We start from the raw sequence: 26442 nt of genomic DNA, 5'->3' as shown, positions 1-26442 counted from the left end.
ACACCCCATTATGTTCTCCAAGAGAGATGGATGGGAAAACAAGTGGCTGGCTGGATGGAGTGTAATCCAGGGCATGCATAAGGGGTGCTGGGAGGGAGAGGGAAAGATGCCAGGGAGCTGGCTAAGGTTCTCCTGGGAGGGCATCTGCCGGCTGCTTGTCGAAGTAGTATCTGCAGCCTTGAGGTGGTGGAGGATTCATCTTTGCCCCTCGATAACCAGAGAGCAATAGCAATGTAGCCCCCTCCTGTGGCCACCGCCACCTTCAAACGGCCAGAAGATGTGGCCACTCCCCTTGCCCTAGTAGCCATTCCTTTCCTGCCTCAGGACACAGACGCTGTAATTCACTCTACTTAGGCCTGCCAGCTGGAGCTAACCAAGAACTCCATGTTGGGCTGCTACGTGCTGCACGTCTCCTGAGCGCTTCTGTCACTGTGCCCTCTGCTCCCCTGTTTGCTGCTGGGCCTAATCCACACGTATGGTCCTGATCTTCAAGGGCCTTAGCAGGGTGGAACCAGCCTGCCTCAGAGTCACCTCTTGACCCACTAAGACAGCTGTGTTTATTGAGAACGCAGAAAGCAGGATGAAACGTTCACAGCCCAGGCGTTCTTGGTGCTGCATCCTACCCTGTGGCATATCCTGACAGGAGACTGGAATGAGCTCTAGGCCATCTGGCTTCTTGCCCTTCCGCAAAAGCCTTCCCCCTCGTGCCCAGATACTGTGGTGATGGGCACAGCACAAGAACTTGAATAGAACAAAACAGCTGGGCAGGAGGCAAACTGTTTCACTGGTTGAACTCCAGGATGACGAACAGAATCCATTCTGATCCCTTTTTCTGCTGTGGTCTGCCCCTAGACACTAAGGGCTTGGCTACACTTACACGGTAGTTCGGCGGCTGGCAATCGAACTTCCGGGTTTGATTTATCGTGTCTTGTCTGGACGCGATAAATCGAACCCAGAAGTGCTCGCCGTCGACTCCGGTAATCCTGCTCGGCGAGAGCAGTACACGGAGTCGACGGGGGAGCCTGCCTGCCGCGTCTGGACCGCGGTAAGTTCGAACTAAGGTAAGTTGACTTCAGCTACGTTATTCACGTAGCTGAAGTTGCGTACCTTAGTTCGAATTGGGGGGTTAGTGTAGACCAGGCCTAAGATGATTGGTGTCTATTAAAAACTTACGTGAGAGAGATTTCCTCTCTTCTAGAAAAGTAAACAGAGGTCCACCTTTCTCCTACCAAAGGATACCTTTTTTGTGTGTGCTCTATAAGCAGAGAGATTCTCACTCTGTCTTGTCTTATGGTATATGTACTCTTAAAGTGCTGCAGCAGCACTACAGGGTAGATACTGCTGCGATGGGAGAGACATACCTATGTCCATATCAGTTTTCAGTGTTGAGCAGCCCTTAAACTCACTGGTTGCATTGTATAGTGTGTGTTTGAGAGATCAGAGGCTGGGTTTCTCAGTCATTAGCAAAGATCATTGTATAATCCAGGTTTCACAGGCAGGATGGAGTAGTGGATAGTGATACCGGACAAAGCAAAGCACAACTGTTTTCACTAAACGGAATATGTAAAAATGAGATGTTTAGGATGACCATAACATCCAGGGATTTTTTTGAATTGTATTTGGAAGTCTTACAGGTTGTTGTACCGTTAAACATGAGGCACAATTAACCAGTAGTATATCATTCTGAGTAGAGATGTCTTCATTAATTTATACAGTTCAGCTGCAGCATTGGTTCTTAGAATCTAAATGAATTGATGGCACAATAGACTTCTGTATGAAATGAGGTCAGGCATGTAGAAATCTGAATGAGGACTCTACATGGTGGGGGCTGTGGGACAATAATAACTTCAAACGCCATATGTTTCCTGGAGACCCTCAAACATGCAGCTCCAACCTTAGCAGATGTGGAATATATCTATATATATATTCCACATCTGCTAATATATATATATTCTGATATATATATATCTCCCTCCCAGGGGGGAGGGATAGCTCAGTGGTTTGAGCATTGGCCTACTAAACCCAGGGTTGTGAGTTCAATCCTTGAGGGGGCCACTTAGGGATCTGGGGCAAAATCAGTACTTGGTCCTGCTAGTGAAGGCAGGGGGCTGGACTCGATGACCTTTCAAGGTCCCTTCCAGTTCTAGGAGATAGGATATCTCCCTTTAAAAAAAAAAATATATATATATATATATATAACATCATAGACTTAAAGGCAGTGCCAGCTTTGGAGATTAATTCTGTTCCCCCTGGGAGGAAATTGTGTTCCCCTGAGGGACATACAAAGATTAGTATTAGCAAGTCTCTAAAAGCATCCAAACAGTCAACTTGAATCTTCTCTTGTGTTCTACAGCCTTTTGGGGAAGCTGGCCCATATGTGGGGTTTTTAACTAAGCTTGTCTAACCCGCTAATCAGGGTCTGTGTGTGAACTTGTCCGCCTTCTGTGCCCCATCCACAGGGGATACAGGTCTGTCATAGCACTCGGCTTGAAGGTCTGTTTTTTTAGCTTGAGCTGTAGCCTCATGCTTTTAGCCCTGGAGTTCCCTGCTTCAGTTCCCAGGGTTGGCCAAGATGGCACCCATCACATGAGTGGGGTTCTTCTGGGATGTGAACTGTTTTGAGAATACATGGGGTGAGTTTCCTCTGTCCAGAGGGGATGTGTGATCCATTGGTCTGGGTCAGTGTGTTACACATCTCCCTCTGTAGAGATGCGAAAGGTCTCATCTCTCTAGCTGAGCAGTGGGGTCACATGTGCCACCTCTCAATGTATCACTTTTGGTGGTTTGCTGGTTCTCCTCTCTGCATCATGTAATGGCCGCTTTAGAGATTGGGTGTTTCTGTGTGTTGTAGCAGGGCTCCTCTCCTCTCTCAGTGCATTCTCCCAGCTCCTATTACAAGTAAGAGGAGGTGTGTGTGTCGGGGGCAGGGAGGTGGTGTGTGTGTGTTGGGGGCAGGGAGGGTGTGTTTGTGTGTGTGTGTGTGTGTAGGCTTGGAGTGTGGTTTTACAACTCCTAGAGCAGCCTTTCTCTTACAACAGTGATGTGAGAAACTTAAGGGCTTGTCTTCATTGCAGAGTTAACTTGGACTCTTTCTTGGGTATTACCCTCAGCCCTGCTCTCGTTCACACACAAGACTCTTACCTGAATGTGGTGATGCTTTCGAACCAGACTAGCTGGCCTGCCCCGGGTTATAGGCTAACACTCAAATGCTGCTTATGCTTGGGCTGGTTAACCTGACCGCTTTGTGGTGAGGACACAGGCTAACCCATCTGAGAGCTGATATTCCTCCAGTGCCTTCCCGCAGTTCACCTCCCCACCCCATGTGCCCAGAAAGATAGACACGTTCTCCCACAAGTCACTGGGAAAGAATCACAGAGCTACTCATCTTACTGCAGTGCTCAGAACCATGAGCTATGACCCCCAGAAATCCTAGGGCCTTGCACAGTGAGTGCAGCGCCAGCGTGGGGGACACAGTAATTTGAGTCTGGTTGGCAGTGTGGCCGCTCACACCCAGGCTAGACTTGAGCACTGATCAGCTGAATGAACTCTGAGGGAAGACATGGCCTAAGGCTAGAAGCCAGTTAACAAGGACAGATTTTATCAGGCGTCTCTCCATGTCCTAGAAGTCATTGCCCCAGTTCACACGAACGGGTTCTTGTTGATAGTTTCAGCACAGCCTAGAGACTGAATGCCCCCGTTCCAGTCTCTCCAGGACAGGTTAGAATCCAGAGGCTGCCCCCGTTCCAGTCTCTCCAGGACAGGTTAGAATCCAGTTGGTGGGATATTGTGGTGAAGCCTGCAGAACTGCTCCTCCCACAGTTATATCTTGTCAGCCCCAAAATCTGCAGCACATTGAAATGTTTAACATGGGGAGTCTGTGAAATAGGGTTTAGGACCAAACTAAATGGCTCAAGAAATGCTGTTCGGGGTAGGGTGGGGTTGTGAGTGGGACACTGGACTGGGCCGTGGCTGTGACTAGATTTCTCAAACCTATGCTGAGTGTTTCAGTCTTTGCAGTGGATGGTGCATCTGATGCTTCTCCTGACAAGTGTTTCACCTCTTCATCTCGTTACCCAGATTCCCCATTCACATTCCTTCTTCCCCAGACACAAAAGAACCTTTTGCCTTTGCGGGGCTAAGGGCTGGAGAATGCAGTGTGTGTTGAGATGCTGCTCTCTCATTTTGGGATCCCAGCTCAAGTCGTAGGTGTCTTGATGCTAAATCAATGCGCCTCCTTTCCTGAAAATCCATCTGTGGTGCAAAACCACAGCCTAGCGTTTGCCCTTGTGTTGAAGCTCTGAGACAACAGGCGGAAACTCCCAGAGGAAACAGGAGGAAACTCTGATAAGAATCAAAGTTACCGGAATGTTTTCAATCTGGCTGTTTTATGGCTGCTCTACTCAAGACTAGAAAGCTTGTTCTTGATGTGATCAGCCCCTTAGGATCATAATGCATTTAAAGTGCAACTCTCTCCTGACAATGTAAAATTGGCATCTTAATATTCACCAGGCCTACTCCTGGTGAGTCTGCAATATCCTGCCTGCGCCCTGTGGATGGTATAACAAGGCTTTACCCCTGTTAGCCCTGCGAAGTTTTTGAGAGAGAGCAGGAGGCTGTTCTGGTATGTGCACCATTGGGAGGATTGTTCACCAAGATCTAATTACAGGGTTGGGCGTTACACCTATGCAAATCCACTGAAGATAATGAGGTTACACAGATGTGGCTGAGGCTGGAATTCAGCCTGCTGAGCCTTTTATTGGTCATGCAAGGAGGAAGAAAGCCCAGCTTGCATGCTCGGACCCCTGGGTGAGTTTGCAGGACTAGGAATTAGGAAAAAATAAAAAAATCTTTAGTTGTAGACAAGTATATCTTGATTTGGAGTCACTGAGACCCAATGCAAATGGATGGCATTGTTTATAGGGTCAGTCTTCAGAGTAGAACTGTGTGATTTAGATTGGGGCATGTTGAAAGTGTTTAGACTCTTAAGGCATAGTTTATTCACCTAATAAAGATTGCAATCAGCATCACTCTCATACCATTTTGCTGCTACTTTAATCACGTTGCCCTACACTTTTGAGTTCTTTGGAATGGGTGTGTCGGAGGCTAATCCCATATTTATTTGTGGCCTGTTTTCCAAATTTTAGGAGTACAGACTACAAAAGGAGATCTGACGAGAGATTGATGTAAGGAGACATAAAGGGAAATGCCATCAAAGCTGTGAAAAGAAGAGCTCTGTGTAGCTCGAAAGCTTGTCTCTTTCACCAACAGAAGTTGAGCCAATAAAATATCACCTACTGTGTGAAAAGAAACACACATTTCAAAGGCTTGTTATGGTTAGATAATCAGCTCTGAAATGGCATTTTGCTGTTATGCATGTTTGCTCTGTAGACACCTATCTGAGTTAGTGCTGAGAAAATGCAGTCTGTGCATTTACTAGGATCATAGCAGCCGTGGAGAATATCAATTGCTCTCATCAACTTGACTCCCAGATTCAAATGCTAGAATCTCTCTGGTCGATGATGTACAAGGCAAGACTCAAGATGGTTGTCAGATACAAAGATGAGGCTGTATTGCTAGCAGGTACAAAAGAAATCGTTTGATATATGTCCTGAGCAACTCTTGGCATCAAGTCATTGATAAAGGGAACACTGAGAACTTAGTGCTTGGATGTCAAGGCACGCGGCGTCTTGGGTCTCAGGTCTGAGAGGCTAGCTTTTCAGACTATAACCAAGGACCTCGTTAAACGTGAGACCTTACAGGAGGCTGAGCACAGGGTTGGGAGACGGGAGGTGCTGAGTTCTAATCCTGGCTCTATCACTTAATATGTCCTGGGCCTTTGGACAAGTCACTTGCCTGCTCTGACCTTCCATCTCTCCATCTGTACAGTTAGGGTTACCATATTGCAGTCCTGGAAAAAGAGGACACTCCAAGGGGCCCCGGCTCTGCCCCAACTCCGCCCCCGGCCCTGCTCCAACTCCGCCCCTTCCCCCAAAGTCCCTGCCCCGACTCCGCCCCCTCCCCTGAACGCTCCGCCCCCTACTCTTCCCCCTCCCCTGCTTCCCGCGAATCAAATGTTCAGAGAACGGAGTGGTCTCTAGTAGTCAAAGACCCTTCTTCCCCGTCCCCTCCAGTCTATGTCTATCCTATTGCTGTCTAACCCGCCCCAGCTCCTCATCTGATTTCAACTGCCCCCCACTACCGCTCTGGATTCCTTGTCCCAGTTTCCTGGTCCTGTCTCACTCTCCTCTCTCCCCGCCCCCATCCCTCAGATGGGATGTTCGTTCCAGATTGGCAAAATTATAAGGCTTCCCAACATTTCAACACTTCCCATTCTAAATTTTCGGTTGCTTAACTATAGGCTAGTTCTGCCTACAACAAAGCATATTCAGAACCTCTGATTAAAGGGATTATAAGTGTAGCAACCTCCATCATAACTAGTCACCAAAGATTGAACCCGAGCCATCCAGACTTAAAAGCATGAGCTTCTACTACTTGAGTTCAAGCTATAACTCCCTTAGCTGGTAGCTATACAGTTATCCTCTAAAAATCCACCACAGGAGGGCACAAAACACATGTTGGACAGTGAATTACAAAAGTGCCAAATATTATTATTAGACCTGCAATACTTTTCACAATGAACATCAGCGGGGGATAAACCGAGTCTACAAGCCCCGCCCCGCTGCAGCACGCAGGGGAGTGAGACCGCCCTGCCTCTCTGTGTGCCGGGGCAGGGGGAGGGCTGCGCTCTGCAGGCCCCTGCCGGCCAGGCGGGGGGCCCCGTGGGCTGGCGCCGCCGCGCCGGGAGCTCTCAGCTGCGCGCTGCCCCAGGGCCCAGGGAGGAAAGGTGAGTGGCGCCGGTGGCGCCGGCTTGCCGCGGTTCCCCCAGCGCGGCTGCCCTGTCCTCGCTTTTGGGTCTTTAAATAGCCGTCCGGGGGGAAATCCCGGACATTTTTAGCTTTTTACAAATTCCCCCCGGACGGCTATTTAAAGACCCAAAAGCCGGACATGTCCGGGGAAACCCGGACATATGGTAACCCTAGTACAGTGGGGTGAGGATACTCCTTGCCTAGAGTTAGTCTGAGGCTGAATAGTTGGAATGCAGGTTTGAAATGAAAGGTGCTGTATAAACTAGAAGCATTATCAAATGCTCCATATGGCCAGGCAGTGTCTAGTGAATGACAAGAAGGATCCAGAAACAGACCTGGTGCCTGAGATTTTTATGGACTAACAATGTTTGTCAGTAAAGGATTGCGCTGATTCTGCCTCTGACATCTACTCTTTTCTTCCCGCACAGGCTATGAGCATCAGCAAAGCCATCAACACACAAGAAGCGCCAGTGAAAGAGAAACATGCCCGCAGTATCCTTTTCCTTAGCAAAGACGGTGACCCCTGCTTCTCAGAGCCCAGTACTGTAGCCAATTTTCAAAAGGAGCTTTGTAATCTCATGGCCAGATTTCTCTACACATCATCACACAATTCCCAATTAGATCTCATACTTCAGGGTGTCTTTTAATTGCCCCGGGGATCAGAAAGGAATTTGCCAATAGATGATGGGGTTTTGGGGGAGTGGGGCAGGTGGGGAGGAGATATGCCTTCCTCTGAGTCATAGGTTTCAGCTGGGGGTAGGACACTGGACTTGACAGACCATTGGTTTGATGTGGGATGGCGTGTTATATGTTCCAGTGTCTTTGCTGTGATCAGTAAACGTGCAGCACAGGGAGAAATAGAACATAAAATCATTTTCAACCACTCGCTGACAAAGAGCAGGAGCTGGGTACAAAGTGGGGTGAGGCAGTTCTGCTCTTTCCTTTGTTTGCAGGGACATGGGGCTGCACTTGGATGTCCCGCTGCCTGCAACACACTCCATTCCCAGGCCATCATTTTGGTGTGCCGTCACACCAGGGTCCAGCTTGAGGCCCTTTGTAAAAATAAAATGTAACATAAATTTGTGATTTATGTTACTCAAATCCTATGTTACTCTCGCCTCTTTTGATGAGGCGAGAGTCGTAATGAGAAGCTGATTGAGATAAAGGAAACATAGATAATGAGCATGTCTGATTGGAATGGCTGCCCTGAGTTTCTACCTGTTCAATTAGCCTTGACATCTGGAAAGGAATTATCTTGGGAACTCACCATGAGAAAGGAGCATTTACTTTCTGGTCCTACGCTATTGGCCTCCCCCTGCCCAGCAGCTCCATCCTCAGCTGGAAGTTCTGCCACGTTCTGCACAAAGTCCTGAGAGACGGCCATCCCAATGTAAGTGGCTCCTTTCCTTCTGCTTAATAATCGTGTACTTTGCATTCATAGAGCTTGTCTATTCCGTAGCTTTCAAAGCCCCTCATAAAGGAGGCTCCCCATCTGGCAGAGAGGGAAACTGAGGCACAGAAAGGTGAAGTGACTTGCCTGAGGGCACATGGCAAGTCAGTGGCAGATCCAGTAGTAGAACCCAGGACTCTTGGCTCCCAGTTGCTGGGGCTGTAGGTTAGACTCTGAGTGCATAGGAGAGGGTAACCCATGCTCTCTGTTGCCTCTTGCTAGCTGATGGGAGGGCAGAACTTTCCACCATCATAGATGAGCATGTGCCCTACTTCACCAACCTGGCGGAAACCTGGAGAGGCATTTAAAAAGTCAGAGGGAAGAGAGGTATCAGAAATAGGAGAAAGCGTGTCTGGCTGGCCCAGCGACATTTTACAGTCTGGGCAGCGGGTGCAAGGTCTTCTGTGCTTAAGGAAGCCTTCGTGGGCTGCAGCATTTACTGGTGTGTTTCTGCTGCTGAACTCCCTTCATTTCCTCTGCTGTGTATTAACACACTCCTCCAGTGAGGTTCATTAATGTTCACCTCACATATATTCCAGAGCTCTCCTCCCTCACTGCTCCATGCGCCACTTCCTGGAGTCGGCGCCTGGCCCTCCAGCGAATACAAGGCTACAATTCACTGGCGAGGCCCGGCTGCGATCAGCTGTGTCATCTGTGAATGCTGAGGGCCTTGCTGGGGTCTCCTGTTCCAGTACCACCCCTCTGTTGTGAACGTTTAATGCAAGGGGTTTGGGACGCAGCCGTGAGCTTGAGGAGGAGGCTTCTTCCTGGCAGCTTGTAGGCTAACCACAGAGGCTGATACAGACGCTAGTGTTAGGCTGATTGTGTTGAGAGATATTCGAGCTTTGGGTTTTAAATACATAGATCACTAGCTTCCAAAAATGGTGTTAATCTTCACTACATTCAGTTTAGTAAATACTGAGTAAAGCAGTCCCCCATCATAATGATTATACATAGGCACGTGCCTAGTGCTTTTAACTTGTAGATTTCAAAGCACTTCTTGAAAGTGGGTGTCATTTTTCTTGTCTCATAGTTGGGGAAACTGAGTCACAGTGAGTTTGTGACTGGCCCAAAGTCACAGAAGCAGAAGTGGGATTAGCACCTGGGTATCCTGACTCCTAGTTTCCTACTCTGATTACTAGACCTGCTTCCCAAAAAGCATCATTGAGTTTAAAGTGCTCTGTTCTAACAGATCCTTTAAGAGTGTACACACCTCTTTCTTGGAACAGCCACATTGTTTTTAGACTGAAACTTCAGCTCAGTCTCCACCTTCTGTGGACAAATGGGATTCATTTCTGGTTTCTGCTAGAGGACCAGAGCCATTAGATCCATCCCTCCATTCAAAAATCGTGTTGCCACTTTGAACCAGTTAAAATTTCCCCCTGGAATTTCCTTGTGTTGCTTCCTCGCAATAGGCCAGCAAAGGGGGAACTGACAAATCCAGATCTGTACGGTGCAACAGACGGGGCTGAGAGCGGGTTGTAGACTGAAGTTTGGGAGGGGCAGTTCAGGGCAGGCTTGTCTTGATCCTCTTTTTTTCCCTCCCCGCCCCCATACCTTTGAGCACACCGGCTGTATGTCTGACCCCTCTGCCTTTTTTCCCAGGTTCTTCAAGACTGTCAAAGATATCGGAGTAATATCCGAGAGACAGGAGACCTGTGGGTGAGTTGCAACAATGGACTGTGCTGGCCACTGAAAGCCTTACATTGAAAAGGGGGTAGAGCAGTCAGGCCTTTGGTGAAGTGCGGAGAACGGGGGTGTCTGCTGGTGAATGCTTTGTTTCTGAGTGGGACATTGAAGGGTTCTGTGCTGTGGTACGAAGGCTTTTGAGTGGTGGTTGGGTACTATGGAAATAATTAAACATCACCTTAACGCCTGTAATCCCTAAGTAGCGAGGATTGCTTCACCTACCGTTGAAGTGCGGCCATCTTGAGGGGTGAATGGAGCGCAGGAGCTTTGTGTTACACAGCAACTCTAGGGGAGTTTAGGACAGGAGATGGGCGAGACTGTTGCATCTGACTGACACTGCAAAGGGTGGTAGGAGGGGATGGGAGAGAGTAGGTAGGCTATAAATGCAATTGCCTAAATTGGAACTTGTCCATATTCTTCTCACATTTGGATCATGAATAAAATGAAAGTCTTTTCCACCTTTGTCAGGGGATTGGAAGTGATTTACCCTTTGGAACTGAGCCAGTGATTTCTTCTTCCTGATGGGTCTAGAAATGCGGTGCTGTGTTTGTGAATGAGAGCTGTATTTAGAGGCATGTGAGGTCCCGCCCTACTGTGCCCACAATTACATTTTTCTTCCTGGTCCTTTGGAGGCCAGATCCTCAGGTGGCAGAAATCAGTGGCGCTCATTTGACTTCAGCGGAGCTGCGCCTGTTTATACCAACGGCAAATCTGGGCCAAAGTTTGGAGACACTCCTCTCTTTGTTGGCTGAGTCCTGTTCAGCTGGGTGGGAAGATGACTGTTTAGTGTCACCCACAAGTTTTGTAATGTTTTCCCGATATTCCTTGGCAGGGGCACTTGCACGACAGATATGGGCAGCTTGTGAATATTTATACCAAACTTCTACTCACCAAGATATCCTTTCACCTAAAGGTAATTCCATCTCCCATCCCCCCTGAAATTTTGACAGATTTTTGCTACAAAGCTGCTGTTCTCTTTCTCTTATTTGTTGAATTCACACTGTTCTGAGAGCGGGTGTGAATACTAGATTAGGAAGAGCCATTATTGAGCAGGGATCTTAGCTTGAAATGTACCTATGTGTCTGGAGTGGAGGTGTGGGACCTGCCATAAAAATATTACTGAATTTATGAAGACTTTTCTTTTTGAAGCATCCTGACTTTCCCCCAGGCCTAGAAGTGACGGATGAGGTGCTAGAAAAGGCTGCTGGGACAGATGTGAATAACATGTAAGTTTCCTTTTAGGTATTTAAAACCTTCTACAAAGCATAATGACTCTCTTTGTCCTGAGCACCATTAATGTAAATGGTGCATCCTGTTAATGAAATACTCCACATTAAAGTTCAAAGTGCTCTGTGTTGGAGACAGAGGCCAGCTTATTTTATTAGACTGATATAGCCATAAAATGCATCATAAATCTGAGTGAGGCAAACAGCATCTTTGCACAGAAGCACCTTTGCGGAGTGCTGCGTGAGCTGTGAGCGAGACTGTTGTTTATCATTTATAAGTGGCAAGATGGTGCTAGTGTAAAGGTAAGCGCATGCTGATGATATTCCTCCTGCAGGGAACTTCAGCCTGAATCCACATCAGCCAACCCTTCCAGCCATGGGCCAAAGTGCAAATAAGCAAAGGCCTGATTTTCAGAGGACCTGAGTACCTGCAGCTCTCATTGGAGTCCTGGGTGTTCGGCACCTCTGAAAAGCGGGCCCCAAAGTTCTGTCATCTTAAGCAGCGCATCAGGAAACAGTCAGATCTGTTAGATTCTTTCCAAAGGGAGGTGGTGGAAGCCCCTTTCCTTGTCTCTTAAGACTGGTCAGAGCTGTGGAAAAGACCCTGTCAGGAACAAGCTGGGGTGGGAGGGTTTGCCTAGATGGCCCAACAGGGACAGTCCACCTATCTACCTCTGACTTCTGTGATCCCGATACCAAAGCCCATTTGTTAGGCAGATGGCAGCCAGGACCCCGTGGTAAGAATGCCCAGATAGCTGCTTCCCAGAAGTCCCTAGGGGCCAGTGGCTGACTTTCTCTTATTCTGTGTGCACCAGAATGCAATGAAAAATAGCCCAGTAGCTCCACTCCCAACCTCATCTCATTCTGTTTGGGAACCCTCAGGAAGTGACTTGCATACTGTAAGGAGGGGGCCGATAGTCCAATCCACGAGCAGGATGGGGTAAGGGGCAAGAATCTGCTTCTCTCTCCGTGGACGTGTTGGCCCTCTGCAGCATCTTGGGTCCTAATGGCAGTGTCTAACGGGTGATAATAGAACAGTACTGTGCACCGGTGCTGGGGGAAAGAGATTACAGCGTTCTATGGTCCTGGCCCCAAACATGCACCTTCCTCTGCGTTACCACCGTGGTTGATAGCCTTTACTGTAGAGTGCTTTAGTATTTTTTGACGAAAGGGCACACAGTGCAGTAGTAATAACTGCTTCTCCGGGGATGAGGGAGGAAGAAAGTTTTGTGTGTTAGCATTGCAGGAATGCTTTCCATCCCAATGACAACACTGCAGTACTAAACATAAGACAGCACCCTACAGTCATGGCCCCCAAACACAATGGAAACCCAGGGCAAGTAGTGTATCCCTTTGCACTGTTACCGCAGTATTACCAAGAGTTTATCTAGTACTGTAGTAATCCTCTCACTTGCTGGGTGGCAGTTAGGTTTGTATTTATAGCCTGCTTGCTACCCCGGCACTGTGTGCTGATAGTAAAAATAAATGACTGGAGCTGTGGTCTGAACAGTGCAGCTGACAGTGTTGTGAAGGTGTCTTACAATACTGTGCTGTACAATACTTCAGCATCTTTTTTAATAAGGGTTTCTATGCGGATCCTGACCTTGCTCTTCGTGTAACACGATGGGGGGATTTTGTTTTTTCAGCTTTCAGCTCACAGTTGAGATGTTTGATTACATGGACTGTGAACTCAAACTCACAGAGTCAGGTAAGCAATGTGACGCCGTCCCCTACTTTTTGGGGTATTTTCTCCAGGCTGATGTTAGTTTCTCGTCTCGGTCAGTAATCAAGTTAAGAGCTAGTCTTTTCTCATCTAATAATGAGATCCATAGGTTTTTAAAGTAGTCTTTCAGCTTTGTTTGCTTATAACCACAACTGTCTAAACAGGCCAATTTGGGGAAGATATTTAACAATCTGACTGCTTGTAGCAAACCTATATTGGCTCTGAACGATGACAAACCATGTGTGGTAGTGCTGGGAAAAGATGTTTTTTATTGCTCATTGATACAAAGATGTTAATTACATGCATTACGCAAAGCTTTTATTCCCATAAACCGGAGATTGCAGTCAGTAATGTATTCTTTATAAATATTCATTTCCTTTTCTGAAATGTCCTCTTTGAGAGCTGAAGGGCTCGGCAAGTGGAAACAGCGAGGCTGCTTTTAGTTACTTGCCTAGTCTCATTCTGAAAGAATTTTTGATGACTTAAAAATTTTTTTATTTTATTTTTTTAACCAGCCAGGAACGTGCAGCTGGAGAGGGGGCAGGAAACGTAATATATTCTAATGGTCTTCACTTCCCGAGTGACTAAAAACACTTGATTCTCTTACTGTCTCCTCCAAGATGGTTGTAAATGATCCAATTATGCTGGGGGGGAATTAAAACTGCCATTTTATAGTCACAAATACTTGAATTTGAACACAGAGGAAGTTGAAGTTGAATATTCTGGCTGGATTTCTGTAAAAGAAATGAATAATTTTCTGACCATTGATGACATGGAGTTACAAAATCTACAATAATGGCAATCCAGTCTCATGGCCAGGGCATGAGACAATTCCAGCATGGAACAGGAGGGAATCTGATACCCCCTTTGTTCTCATCACCCTTCACAATTGGTTACCTGCCCCCTCTTCCTTTTGTAGCATCAAATATTGGCTGCTGCTTGAGGTGAGATATCTGAGCAGGTGGTTCGGTGTGACAGAACAGGTGTTTTACATTGAGAATAAAAGCTAGGGAGGTTCTGCCCATCTCGGTCTCAGTATCTTTAACCTCAAGTGCTCGGTGCCAACCAGCCCCTGGAGAGAACCCAGGTAGTTCATAAGTGACTCTGACTCGCAGGAAGAACTCTGGAAGTTCTGATCACAAGGAGGGGCAGCTGCTTTGCTCCCACTAGTCTAGTTCAGCTGCACTGGCCTTGCATGTGAACTAAGAGTTCATTCCACTTGTGGTAGGTAGAGACATGGACTTTGTAATCCAGGTAGCACGCTCCACTCTGCCCAATGGCAGGTTGAGTAAACAAAGAGACTAGGGCTCCAGCTGCAGGCTCAGTCAGGGTTACCATATGCTGCTTCCCCAGAAGGACACCAAGTCTGTACCTATCTGATCCAAGCTCTCGCTAGCCACCCCAGCTGCACTGCAATGGCTTTTAACTTGTCACACTGTAATCTGACACTGGGTAAAGACTTCATCTGTGCAAGTCTCACCCCCTGGTCCCGATTCGATTCTGCCTGGTAGCAGTAGATAGACGCAGGCAGGAGTTGTCTGTGATCTGCCCAGTATTAGAAGCCAGAGCTCCTGCGTCCCAGCCCAGTATCTTAACCTGGAGGCTGTTCTTCCTCTCCTGGGAGCAGCCTGTCAGTGAGACGCTTCTATCCTGCCTGAACATGCCCCTGGGCAGCCTGTATTTAACTGTACCTCTTACTAGATGAAACCATTGCAGAGTCCTAACCCCGCTTCCTCCTGCAGTTCTCAGACAGCTCAACACCGCCATGGCCGTGTCTCAGATGTCGTCTGTTCAGTGCAGGCTGGCTCCTCTCATCCAGGTGATCCAGGACTGCAGCCACCTCTATCACTACACCGTCCAGTTAATGTTCAAGCTCCACGCATGTGAGTCACCTGCTGTGCATGATTTCCTGAAGCTCTGCCCCTCTGGCGTCTGAACTCACTGTCGCATCTGCCACTTGCAGACACCACTGCACCTGTGGCAGTTCAGCTTCTCTGGCTGCTGGGTTAAAGCCATTAACAGGTGCCAACCTGCAACAGCTTCATGTTTATAACACTGAGCTGGCTTTGTCTGCGGCACTGAAATGCTTTCAGTAGCTTGGCACCCTTCACCTCACTACACTGAAAAACACGTTCAGGCCCCTGCCCCCTCCTCTGCCCCAGCCTTTCTGACTGTGCCGGACACTGTGTGGCTTAATATCTAATTCAGTGCACTACCCCCGGGACAGGGGAGCCATGCAACTGTGCAAGCAGGGGCCGTGGGTAACTGGGTGCAGTTCTGTGGAGGTCAGACTAGGTGAGCTAATGGTCCCATCTGCCCTTGGAATCTATGAGTCTGTTGTTTCAATATCCAGTTGTTTCAGGCCCTGTCCACTCTGAGACCAGACCCATGCTGGCTGACAGCCAAGGGGTTAGCAGGGCTCTCGCATGAATTTTCTGGCTGGTGGGGACAGGCGCTCTCTTTTCTGTGCTGTAGACTTAACCCTGCAGGGCATCTATTGCTTGGTGTTAGAATACGGTTCTGGAAGTAAAATTCCCAGTGCACAATAGTCAGGAAACAGCAGGAACGCTTCCAGCAATGGCTGCATTTAAAGATGGTTCTAGGTTGGAGCGGGCTCCGGTCTGTGCATGCAGCTGGCTGTCACTGAGCGTTGGTAGGTGATTGCTAATATACAATCCCTTACATGAGCCATTAATCTGGCTGGGTGCCAGCTATGCTATTAAACCCCAAGTGTTGGCTTAAGATAACTAATGTGAGCCATGTGCATGGTGCCCCATGGTGCATTTTGCAAACGTCTCCCTTCGTGATGGTCTCTCACTGAGCCATTTGCTTGATTTCATGGGCCAAGCTTCAGTTTCCTCTTGCTGAAAGAGTTAAAGCAGTGATCTGCATGTGACGGTTCTGAGCTGAGCAAGTCATTCCTATGCCTGGGTTTCTGATGCCTTTTAAAGGCCCTTCCCCCACTGTAAAGATACACTTTAATCCCAGAGCACCTTTCCCTGCAATCAGCTTTCAGTTTTCATATCCCTGCAGCTCAGTAACACTATCAGGCTTGGCTGTGTGTATGGAAGGTTTATAAAGTATGTGCTCTGATTGTGGACTATAGTCCACTTGTTTCCACTGCTGACTTTTTGACTAGTTCCCTTGTTTGCAGTACATGCTTTGTTACTGGTTCCCCAGGGAGCAGCGAGGAAGGGTTTGATTTCACCTGGAGGTTGGGAACCCGAGTACTCGACATTCCCAGGAAATGTGAGAGGGTCAGAGCCCCGTCTCCTTTCAGCATCATGGATTCAGCATCCTTTCACCACTTGGATTAAAAGATCAAATTGAGCTTGGCTGAAACACAAATGGCCGTCTCCCACCCTGCATTCCCAATTTCCAGGCCAAGCTTTTATGGACAAACTTAATGAAATGTACATTTCTTGAACACTTTGGACTCTGAGAGTAACTTCCCCTGAATAGCCCAACCAAGCACTCGCTAGCTAAGCCTTCCAGTGTCCTATGAGACGTAAAAGAGATCTAGCAACAGTTGCAGCCACAGCTGGGGTAGAACACAGCAGAATTCCTGTGTCACTTTCATCTGACAGGCAACAGGTTGGATTCCCATTGAGGCATCAATAACTAAACTGCATCTCCAAATGTGAAAACTTCTGGGGACTGACTTTAGCCCCTTGACCCTACCTGGATTTTTTTTTTAAAGTAGTTTGTGGTCAGATCACATTTTAGTACATTTTCTCCGGAGTGTTCAGAGGTCTCTTTCTCACCCAGTATTTCATGGGCAGTTTCTTCCAGCTAGTTGGATCAGGTGTACGGAAAGGTCCTTTCCCAGCTGAAGCATTGAGTGGTACTGTGCTCTGTGCACTGACTTAGCACCAGCTGTGTTTCTCAGGCTGGGCTGGTAATTCCTTTATCTCCTCGACTGTTCTAGGTCTGCCAGCTGATACGCTGCAAGGTCACCGAGACCGGTTCCACGAGCAGTTCCGCAGGTAACAAAGGGCGCCCTAGTGCGGGGCAGTGGCTCGCAGCTGTTCTGAATGCTCCATTCACCAAGGCTCCCACTACTCCCATTTTAATAATTTCCGTTTTCTTCTCTCTAGCCTCAAAAACTTCTTTAAAAGGGCTTCAGACATGTTGTACTTCAAGCGGCTCATCCAGATCCCCAGGCTGCCAGAGGTACCATCCGCTTTCCTTACTGCATGCTGATGTCTTTTGACACGGAACCAGAAACATACACGACACTTTACAGAATACCCAGAAACAGAGTCCCTGCCCCAAAGGCCTTGCAGTCCATTATGTGCGTGCAGAGCCTGGGAAGCAGAGTGCTGTAGTGAGAGCTCTGAAACAAGGCTTGCCAGCAACCCAAGCCAGGCGCTTCAGGGTAACCCTGTTGATCTCAGTTGCCTAGGGGCAACTCATGGCTCTCCAGGTGTCCAAATGCACCTCAAAGTCCAAGAGCAAGGGAATTCAGAGCTAAAGGTGCCTTGCTTGAGCTTTAATTCTCCCTGTAACGACTGCCTATCGCAAGGTGCTCATAGCAGTGCAGGGAGTGTGTCCTGTGTCCTGCAGTCTCTTTATTTCAATGGTCTGAAGTCTTCAGCTTCAGCAATGAATTTCCTTGGTTGGCTCCACGTTCAGAGAGAGGGAGTGTTGGCTGATCCGATGGCCGGAATGATGCCAGACATCGAGAGTGTATCTGGTTCCCATCGACTTTCAAAGGAAGGCAGCAGTACAACAGGCACCATGGAGAATCAGCAGGGAGGGAGTTGTCCACTTCAGGGGTTCCCCTGTTTTTTCACTCTGCAGGCCACTCTGTAAGAGAGAGCGAAACACTTGTTGGATCTGGCCCTGCTGCCTGGTTCTCAAAGTGTTCAATTCCAGAGATCATCAGGAATGGCTCTGCGGATGCCAGTGGCCCATGGGCCATAGAGTGAGAACCACTGGACAACTATCTTGTTCTCTCCCATACCCTGAGGTGCTGAAGCACTAACAGAACGTAGTCATGATGGTACCTGGTACCCTCCTGATCTAGCAATGTGCTCACCCGCACTGGGGCTGTACGCTGGGTGCACTGGTCAGTTCATTTCACCACAATCAGGTGAAACATGTTTGGTTTTCTGTTGTCTTGACAGAGCCCCCCTAACTTCTTGCGGGCGTCTGCCCTGGCAGAGCACGTGAAACCGGTGGTTGTCATCCCCGAGGAGGCCCCTGAAGACGAAGAACCAGAAAACTTAATCGAGATCACTACAGCTCCTCCAGTGGAACAGCAGGTGAGAGCTCAGAGATTCTTCTCAGGGGTGTGTTGGAAAGGCAAGAAAACCAAAGTCTGTCTAGGGTGCTAAATCTGTGTTAATCTCCATTCCAAGGCACTGAACACTAGGAGTGTTGCTTAAAAATGGAATTGGAGCGAGCCACATGCTGTTCTTTGCACTCCGTACAGTAACTTCTGCAGCATTTCCGGCAATCTGTGTCGCTGTGCTGAAGGACAAGACGTTTGGTCTTGGCCTTGTTAGTCTCCCTGGACAACCTCGGTTGGGACTCTTCCTCTCCTCCCACATGGTTGCCTGTTCCTTGTTTTGAACAGCTGGTTACAGCTGAGGCTAGGCATCATTCTGTATAATATGGCTGGGTTGGGTGTCAGGATTTGGGAAGGGCAGGGAAGTTGATGGCAGCATGGGATGCAGACCCAGGGACTGAGGAAGCTCCTTGCCTTCGAATTTGGGAGGACACTGACGTTTAACAATGTTTTCAAGGACCATGGGGATATTTTTTTTCACATCGTTGCAATCTGAGAGCCTTGGTTTGTCATGGAAGCTGTTGGGGTGGATGAGCCTCAGTAGGGAGTAAGTGGCATGAATTGGGCTCTCTCCTGCAGCCAGGGTATTGGACTTCTTGCAACTGTTGTCTCTGGCTTTACTGACTGCTTGTGTGCAAAACAGATTAACCGGGCCACCTTCCCAGACTTTCTGTGACTGGTTACCAGGCGAGCGAGGCCTAATCTGACTTAGGCCAACCCCTGTCAGACATTTGGAAGGGCTGAGCCTAACTTGGTGCCATCTTTCTTTTGCAGAACGTGTCGGATATATTTGAACAGACCTTCGGCCCCCCCAATGGTGTTCGGGATGACAGGTGAGGGGGACGGCGGTCAGCTGACGCTAGGAGGGAGCTGCTGCTTTCTGGGCTAGTAATGAGGCTCATTCTTTATTCCCAGGGATCTCCAAATCGAAAACCTAAAGAAAGAAGTGGACTTGCTTCGGGCTGAGCTAGAGAAAATTAAACTGGAGGTAAAGCTTGGCGCTGCGGTGAGCTGGGGTGGAGGAGGAAGAACCCAGTTCCTGTCCCCTGCCACTGCCCTGTGTCCTCTCATGTTAGAACTTTCCGGATTACCACAGCTGGATGACAGGCCTGGAATCCATTTGCTGAATATTGTCACCAGTTGGGTGACTCAATGTACTGGGGAGAAGAGAATTTTGCTGTTAGAAAAATATATTAATCTCCAGTTGGATCTAGTGGCCATTCCCAGAGATCCCATGTCAGATTGCGCGTGTGCGTGTTAGCATATTAGCTGAGGACTTCACAGGCCAAGGTAGACTCTGGGGAATCCCGGACAGGCCATTGTCAGAGTCATTGTCAAAGCCACCCCTAGCACTCAGGAGTGCCTGGCCCCTAGCCCTGTGCTCAGTCCATGCCAGGCTCGCTGAATCGGGTGGGTAACTGCAGGTGTCTGTGTCTGTAGGCTCAGCGGTACATCACGCAGCTCAAGGCCCAGATCAACAGCCTGGAGGCTGAGCTGGAGGAGCAACGGAAACAAAAGCAGAAAGCTCTGGTGGATAACGAACAGCTCCGGGATGAGGTGGAGCGACTGCAGAGGGCACAGCTAGAGAGCAGCCGAACGCAGGGGCTTTACGTTGAAGCTGAAAGTAGGTGACAGCTTCAGAGACTCCAGAGAGAGAAGGAGAGTGTGAGCCGAGGGGCCTAGAACTAAAATAAACCTTTGATGCCCAGGGGTGGCTGAATCCAGGGCTGTGGTGTTGGGTCTGTCCCTTGTGGAGAGGATGTTCCCTGTAGCCATTCATTGCTTAGTCAGGAACAGCTCCAAACCCTGCCGTGTTTGACCAGATATTTTTAAGGGAAATGCCATTAGCTGCTTATGTCAAAGTGATGGGAACAAACTGGTTCAAACTGCTTAATAGGATGCCCCGTGTTTAGCAACTAGTCTCTGCTGTTCCTGTCTCCTGTGTGTGTGAGTAGCTGTGGGTCAGAAGGCTGGTTAGTACTGACTTGCTAGGGTGCAGAGCGTGGAGTTCTTGGGTGTAACTGATACTGGGAATGTTCTTGCCTCTGCCAGAGAAAGCCAGCGCCACGGAAACGCGCTACGCCAAGCTGAAAGAGAAACACAGCGAGCTCATCAACACGCACGCAGAGCTGCTGCGAAAGGTGAGGGCTGGCTACAGGATCGCTGGGGCTTTAGCGGAGCCAGAGGGCGTCACAGAAATCAGCTTGTATATTTTTCTCTCCCTGTTCCACTCCCCTGCTGCCGCTGCCTGTCTAGCCCTGGCCTCTTTTCTGCCCGTCCCTGCAGTCTCGACACTGTTAATTCAGGACCCCCTTCCTGCCATCTGCAGCCTTTCTCCGTCTCTCCATGACCCCTTTATCTTTTCTCGGGCCTGTCAATTTCTTTCTTTCTGTTACCTGTGGCATTTGGGGATATGTACTTTGTATGAAAGGTGCTGTCCAAAATACAGATCCTGCCAGGGCTCATTGGCCTGAGTAAAGAGGCGAAGGATCGAATGAGGAATTTGGAAATTGGAATTTGAATCGACTGGATTGAATGAGCCATGAAACGCTTTCAACCCCAGCAGTGGTGCTTGGAGGTTCCCCATCCCCGCCCCTCACACACACACACACCACTGATATACCGAAACAGCTCTCCAATCCTCCTCTCTTGTGCTCAGAATGCAGATACTGCCAAGCAACTAACAGTCACCCAGCAGAGCCAGGAAGAAGTGGCTCGTGTCAAAGAGCAGCTGGCTTTTCAGATGGAGCAGGTGAAGCGGGAGTCGGAGATGAAGGTATGTCTACTGCTGCCCAAAGATCTGCCGTGGTTTTGACCAAAATAGCCTTGAGGGCTGATCTTGTTCCTGCAGGAATGAATGTGCACATGTTTGTACCTGAAAAAATTGTGTGTAGAGCTGTGTTGCTCCTACACACGCAGGTGTCTTCGCTGGTTTGGCAGCCACAAAATAAGAGGCTGCGTTGAGATCAAGTGATCATCTCTGGCCTGATTTCTCTGAGGTGCTGAGCACCTGGAGCACCTCGGCAGCCTGCCCTGAACATTGAGGTCAGCGGAAGCTGGGAGCGCTCAGCATCTCTGAAAAATCAGCTGCCTGAAGGACTGAAATTCTCCAAGCAGAGAGCAGTCCTCCGACTAGCCCATTGTGTGTGTGATCGATACACGGTCTAGTACTCTTCTTTGTGTCCGGTACATAGCCTGCCCTCTGCCTTCAGGGGCAATTAGTGATTCAAACCCTTCCTAACGACCTGTGTTGGTGTCACTCAGGTTGTCGCTGCCCAGATTCCTTGGCAGTCACGTGGTTTATAGGCACATTTCACCCACATCTCCAGATTCTTTGTCCGTCTGTCCATGAAATCTCCAGGGTGGGTCTAAATTTTCAGCCGTGACTAAAGATTATGGGAGCCCAGCTTGGCACTATAAAGGGGCCTGGTATTCAGAATGTGCCAAGGTCTCTCAAATAAAATCCCTAGTCACGTCTGGAAAACGTAAGTTTCTGTTTCTTTAAGCAGTTGGGCTGCCCTGCCCTGCCCGTGGCCCCCTGGGTTGCAGAGCTGTAGAAAGCCATTGTATAAGGGCACAGAAGTAAAACTGGAGAGCTATTCTGATGCCTTCTCTGATTCCCATCTGTCTGCAAATGTAGCTTGAAGACCAGACCTTGCAGATGGAGCAGCTGAAGAGAGAACTGGAAGCCAAGAAAGAAGAGCTGACCCAGATTCAGAGTTCGCTCAGCCATTCCAAGCAGGTACATGGCCCAGATGGTAGGAACGCGCCCACGAAAGGGACTGCTTTTTCGAGGTGCTGAGCACCTCTGGGAATTGGACTCCAAGCAGAATCCTGCCTGTAAGAGAGTGCCCGGTGATGCATTTCAACTGTGGGGGACTTTCTGGCATCCCTGCGACAGGCTGGAGAAGGAAATGAAGGATGTCTGCCCCTGTGCATTTGTGTAGATGACCACACAATACATTGGCAGACTTCCCGCTCTTAGGCAGCATTTCAGACCCACAGGGCACCAGGCAAATGCTCCCACTCAGATCCTGGAGATCCCCATGCTCATTAAAACCAGGTTCTCTGAGTGCACGATCCACCAGGTGGCAACCTGAATATACTGCAGAGGCTGCGCAGGCTGTCAATGGATCTCAGCTTGCAGAATTGGAGTTATAAGGAAATGGATAAACCCCAAGAGCTTCACCCTTGTGCCAACCCCTCTATTGTGAATAAAAGGGCTGGAATGGCATAAAGGGGCCCTAAAAGGTCTCTCTCTCTCCAGGGGCAGAGTTCCACAGTACAGGTCCTGTGTAAGACAGCTATAGGGCTGCCTCCTGAGCCCCCCTTTGCAAGTCTCAGCAGAGTGGGCCTGGGTTGAGGTACAGCATGACGCAGCCCTGGGAGTTTGCTGTAACTTACACCCCCCCAGGACCGTCCCAAGTTACAGCGGAGGCCAGTCCAGCCCTGGAGCAGCCCAGGATTCAGAGGTCACAAAGGTGGCTTAAAGCTACTGCAGGCCGACTCGCCCTGGGCTGGGAGTTCTGTGCTGCACCTCTGAGATGAGCAGCACAGAATCTCACCCCAGATGCTGTATGGGGATGGGCTGTCTCGGGGGATTCATCATGGGCTATACATCTTTCATGTCTAGGTCCCTGACTGCAGTGGCTGTGGCTGGCTGTCCAGTGGCCTGTGTGTAAATGAATTTGGTGGGTCCCAGGCCCGTTCCCCTTGGTGCATGTCCTCTTCACAGAAGCCACCACTGGACTTGGTGCTAACTAGTTGAGAGGCCAAGGCCATGGTGATCTCACGCCCCCCCCCTGTGCTGGTCTCTCCCGGAGAACAGTCTGAGGGAAGCTTGCCCTGCTGCTGAATAACAGGAGGGGTCCCTGATCGCTTTCTAAGAGCACTAAATTCCTTCCCAGCTCTTTAGAAGGCCAAGAATCCCCCATGGCTGGCTGGCCCAGGCTGGCATCAGTTGTCATGCGGGTTAGTTGGTACCTGGTGCATAGTGGAGTAGGCAGAGATTTGTGCTGAGGGCTTGGATTGTGTGTGAGTAGTTTTGAGACCCTGGCTCTTCCTGCTTTGTTTTCAGGCTGGCTCCGAGCTCCACTCCCAAGTGGAAGCCCTGCATGCTGAGAAGGACTCGCTGAGGAAGTCGGTGAGCGAGAAGGAGTGTGAGCTGCTGTCCGTAAAGGGCCTGATTCAGGAGAAGGAGCTGCTGTTGAACCAGGAGGCAGAGAGGGGTGCTAAAGAAATCAGGGAGCTGCAGGGGAAACTCATGGAAAAGGTACTGGGGAGAAATGTTTAGGGTCTCAGGGCAGAAGCCCCTTTCCCGAGCATCCCTCGGAACCTGCTGGGGCCCCGAGTGATGCGCACGCAGAGAAAGGAGCCAGGCAGGAGGCTTAGCCAGTGTGGAATGAATCTACCGAATGCCAAAGAAATCACTTTGTGGTCAGACTGCAAATGTCACGTGGCTGACGTGGCGAACCCCTTACAACCTGAATGGTCACTTGCAGTGACACAGCTTCTCTCGTGGGCAGACTGATTTGCAGCCAGCAATAAACAAAGCCCCTCCACATCTCTGCCCTTCAGGGAGGGTGTATTGCCCAGCGGTCAGAGCAGTGAACTGGGAGTTTGTTCTTGACTCTGCCATTAATTTGGGCTTCGTATGATCCTGCAATGAAAGGCCATCTTTGCCTCCTGACTCTCCCCAAGATTCACTCTGGCCTCATGCTGGATAACCCCCTGGCCTGCTGAAGCCCGTTTCTCATTCCCTCTCCTGGACGGCAGCGTAGTGTGGCTGCGTGGTGAAGGCTGGCCTTGTGGGTGAGGCGCAAGAGTGGGAGGGAAGAGGGGCTCCAGCCTGAGCCCAAACATCTACACTGCAGTTCAACAGCCCCTTAGCCTGAACCCTGTGAGCCCGAGTCAGCTGGCACGGGCCAGCCACGGGTTTTTAATTGCAGTGTAGACATACCCTAGATTCTCTTTTGGGCTCTGCTAGAGACTCCCTGTGTGGCTTTGGGCAAGTCACTTTACCTCTTCTCCTCAGTTTCCCCATCTGTGAAATGGAGGTAATACTTCCCACCAGCCTCTGGGGCACTGTCTGTAAAGCCCACTGAGACCCTGGGCGGAAGGGCACTGCGGATGGGAAATGATTATTGCAGAGGTGGACAGCTGCAGGCTGGGAGGGACTCCGAGACCCTGCAGCATGTGTAATGTCTTTTGTTTACAACACACAGAAAAACCAGGAGCAGAGCCTCCAGCAGAAGCTTCTGGATGACCAGTTTGGTATGCTCCAGGGGACGGTGAAGGAGGCAGAGAACATCATCCAAGACGCCATTGCCAAGCTGGATGACCCCTTGCACATCCGATGCACCAGCTCTCCAGGTAGGGAGCTGTTCGGCCAACAGCCGTTGGCAGCCAAGGAGAGCCGAGCTTTGCAGATGCGAGCTGGCTCTGTGCCTTCTGCCTGGCAGGTGGGTGATGCTGTCCCATAAGCCTCCTTGGCACTGTCTTCTTGGCTAAATATTGAGCCTGAGGGGTTCTGGGCTCCTTGGCTTTCCCTGGGGTGAATTATCTGCGACAGAGAATTTTCCTTCTTTCGTGAGTCAGACCCTAATGCTGCTTGAACACACCCTTTGGCTTAGGCAACTGGACATCTGTTGGAGTGCGAGGAGAGGGAAGATCCCCTCTAGAAGGGACAGGTACTGCTGATCCCACCCTCGGCCCCCATCTGGCCAGCCAAGCCGCGGCAGAACAGTTTGTTAGCTCTGCTGTCTGTGCCCTTCTGGGTGCCCAGGCTTAGATGCCGGGCTCAGATGCAGGTCTGGAAATGGCTCTTCGCGCCGAATAGCTGCAGGGCTCTCTGAACCAGGGGGCTCAGGTCAGCAGCAGCTTGGTCACGGCTGAAGGAGTGTTGGGCTTCAGTAAACAGGAGGCATCTCAAAATAACTGTAGCACTCAAAAGGCAAAAGAAAGGCTCAGCCCCCGATTGGATGCTCAGCACTCAGAGGTATCCTCTTACTAATGCAGTCACACTAGGACAGCATGGCCTGTAAAGCCAGGAACAGGTTAATTCTCCTGAGCGGGGCCCAGCTGCAACATCCAGACCCTCCAAAACTTTGGGCTGTTCAGACAGGTACGTGGCCTTGTTCAGGCCCATGTCCCACGTAATCCCTTCCTCGCCTTCACTTGACCCTTGGTGTCTTTGCAGATTACCTCATCAGCCGGGCGCAGGCAGCCCTGGAGTCTGTGAACTCCTTGGAGAACGGGCACGCGCAGTATATGACCAACATGACAGGTAAAGGCGCCTGGGCCGTGTGTCCGGATTGGAAGCTGGCACCGAGGCCAGTCCCGTGGGAGGGCACGTCTGAAATGGGCAGACCTGGAAGTTCGGCCGTGGTCGCTGCGATTTGGTCCAGACTTGAACAATCCCGTGTGCTTAATGTGTCTGTGAAATCTGTGGGGTGTAAATAAATAAATAAATCGCACGGCGATGGGCCACATTCAATACCCTGGAACATGGCCCCAGTGCTGAGAGCCTGGGCTCCCCGCCTGGGAGGGAAGAGGTGGGGGGGGTTGGGCATTGAGAGCGCTGGAAACTCTGGTTGTGGGTGGGTTGGGAAGCGTGGGATGTGCTGGCCCATGGCTGCCATTTCTGTGAGTTCAGAGCTCTCACAGGTGCATTTTAATACCTGCACATGAATTAACTAATGAGGCTCTTCTTGTGTTCAGGGTATTCAAGTCCCAACCTCTCTATCTGGGAACTAAGGATTAGTGTTCCCAGATTGGGGGACACTGAGACTTGGAGGGATTGTTCAGCCTCCTAACTTCATATTTAGGCTCCCACGGGTGGGATTTCCAAAGGGAGCCAAGTGACTTAGGTGCAGACGTCCCTTTGGCCTCGACATCAGGCTCCTGTTCATGCAAAGGCTGGCCAGGGTGATTTTACTCAGCGTCACCCAGTGAGTCGGTATTGGAGCTCGGACTAGGGTGCAGGAGTCCCTGGCTCCCAGGTCTGTGCGTGGGCTGCTCTGCGCTCGTCAGGCAGTTACCGATTCACCGTGTGTCCCAGTTCTGAGCATTGGTACTTCGGACACTGCTCTGGGGGTCGCTGACAAACGCTTGGTGTAGGCGAGGAGAAGGGCGAGCCGATGGCCAGCAAGCAGGCAACTTCCCGCCTAGAATGATCCCCGAAACGTTTCTCTGGC

At 49.7% G+C, this 26442-nt stretch overlaps 1 protein-coding gene across 2 annotated transcripts in view; it reads left to right on the top strand.

Annotated features, from left to right (window-relative positions):
- HIP1R (huntingtin interacting protein 1 related) overlaps positions 1 to 26442 on the top strand; it is a 57502-nt gene that overhangs the window by 21307 nt on the left and 9753 nt on the right. For both annotated transcript variants that reach the window (XM_065417599.1, XM_065417600.1), the window contains exons 2-20: positions 7295 to 7358; positions 8114 to 8256; positions 9922 to 9978; positions 10838 to 10918; positions 11155 to 11231; positions 12878 to 12939; positions 14697 to 14837; positions 16883 to 16940; positions 17052 to 17127; positions 18084 to 18221; positions 19022 to 19080; positions 19163 to 19235; positions 19688 to 19871; positions 20300 to 20388; positions 20907 to 21023; positions 21888 to 21989; positions 23325 to 23519; positions 24472 to 24619; positions 25446 to 25532. In XM_065417599.1, the coding sequence (XP_065273671.1) occupies positions 7295 to 7358; positions 8114 to 8256; positions 9922 to 9978; positions 10838 to 10918; positions 11155 to 11231; positions 12878 to 12939; positions 14697 to 14837; positions 16883 to 16940; positions 17052 to 17127; positions 18084 to 18221; positions 19022 to 19080; positions 19163 to 19235; positions 19688 to 19871; positions 20300 to 20388; positions 20907 to 21023; positions 21888 to 21989; positions 23325 to 23519; positions 24472 to 24619; positions 25446 to 25532 (1951 nt within the window). The remainder of the gene's footprint in view (positions 1 to 7294; positions 7359 to 8113; positions 8257 to 9921; positions 9979 to 10837; positions 10919 to 11154; positions 11232 to 12877; positions 12940 to 14696; positions 14838 to 16882; positions 16941 to 17051; positions 17128 to 18083; positions 18222 to 19021; positions 19081 to 19162; positions 19236 to 19687; positions 19872 to 20299; positions 20389 to 20906; positions 21024 to 21887; positions 21990 to 23324; positions 23520 to 24471; positions 24620 to 25445; positions 25533 to 26442) is intronic.

Source organism: Emys orbicularis, chromosome 16 (assembly GCF_028017835.1).
Source record: "Emys orbicularis isolate rEmyOrb1 chromosome 16, rEmyOrb1.hap1, whole genome shotgun sequence".
Taxonomy (NCBI): Eukaryota; Metazoa; Chordata; order Testudines; family Emydidae; genus Emys; species Emys orbicularis.
This window is presented reverse-complemented; position numbering and strand designations above follow the sequence as displayed.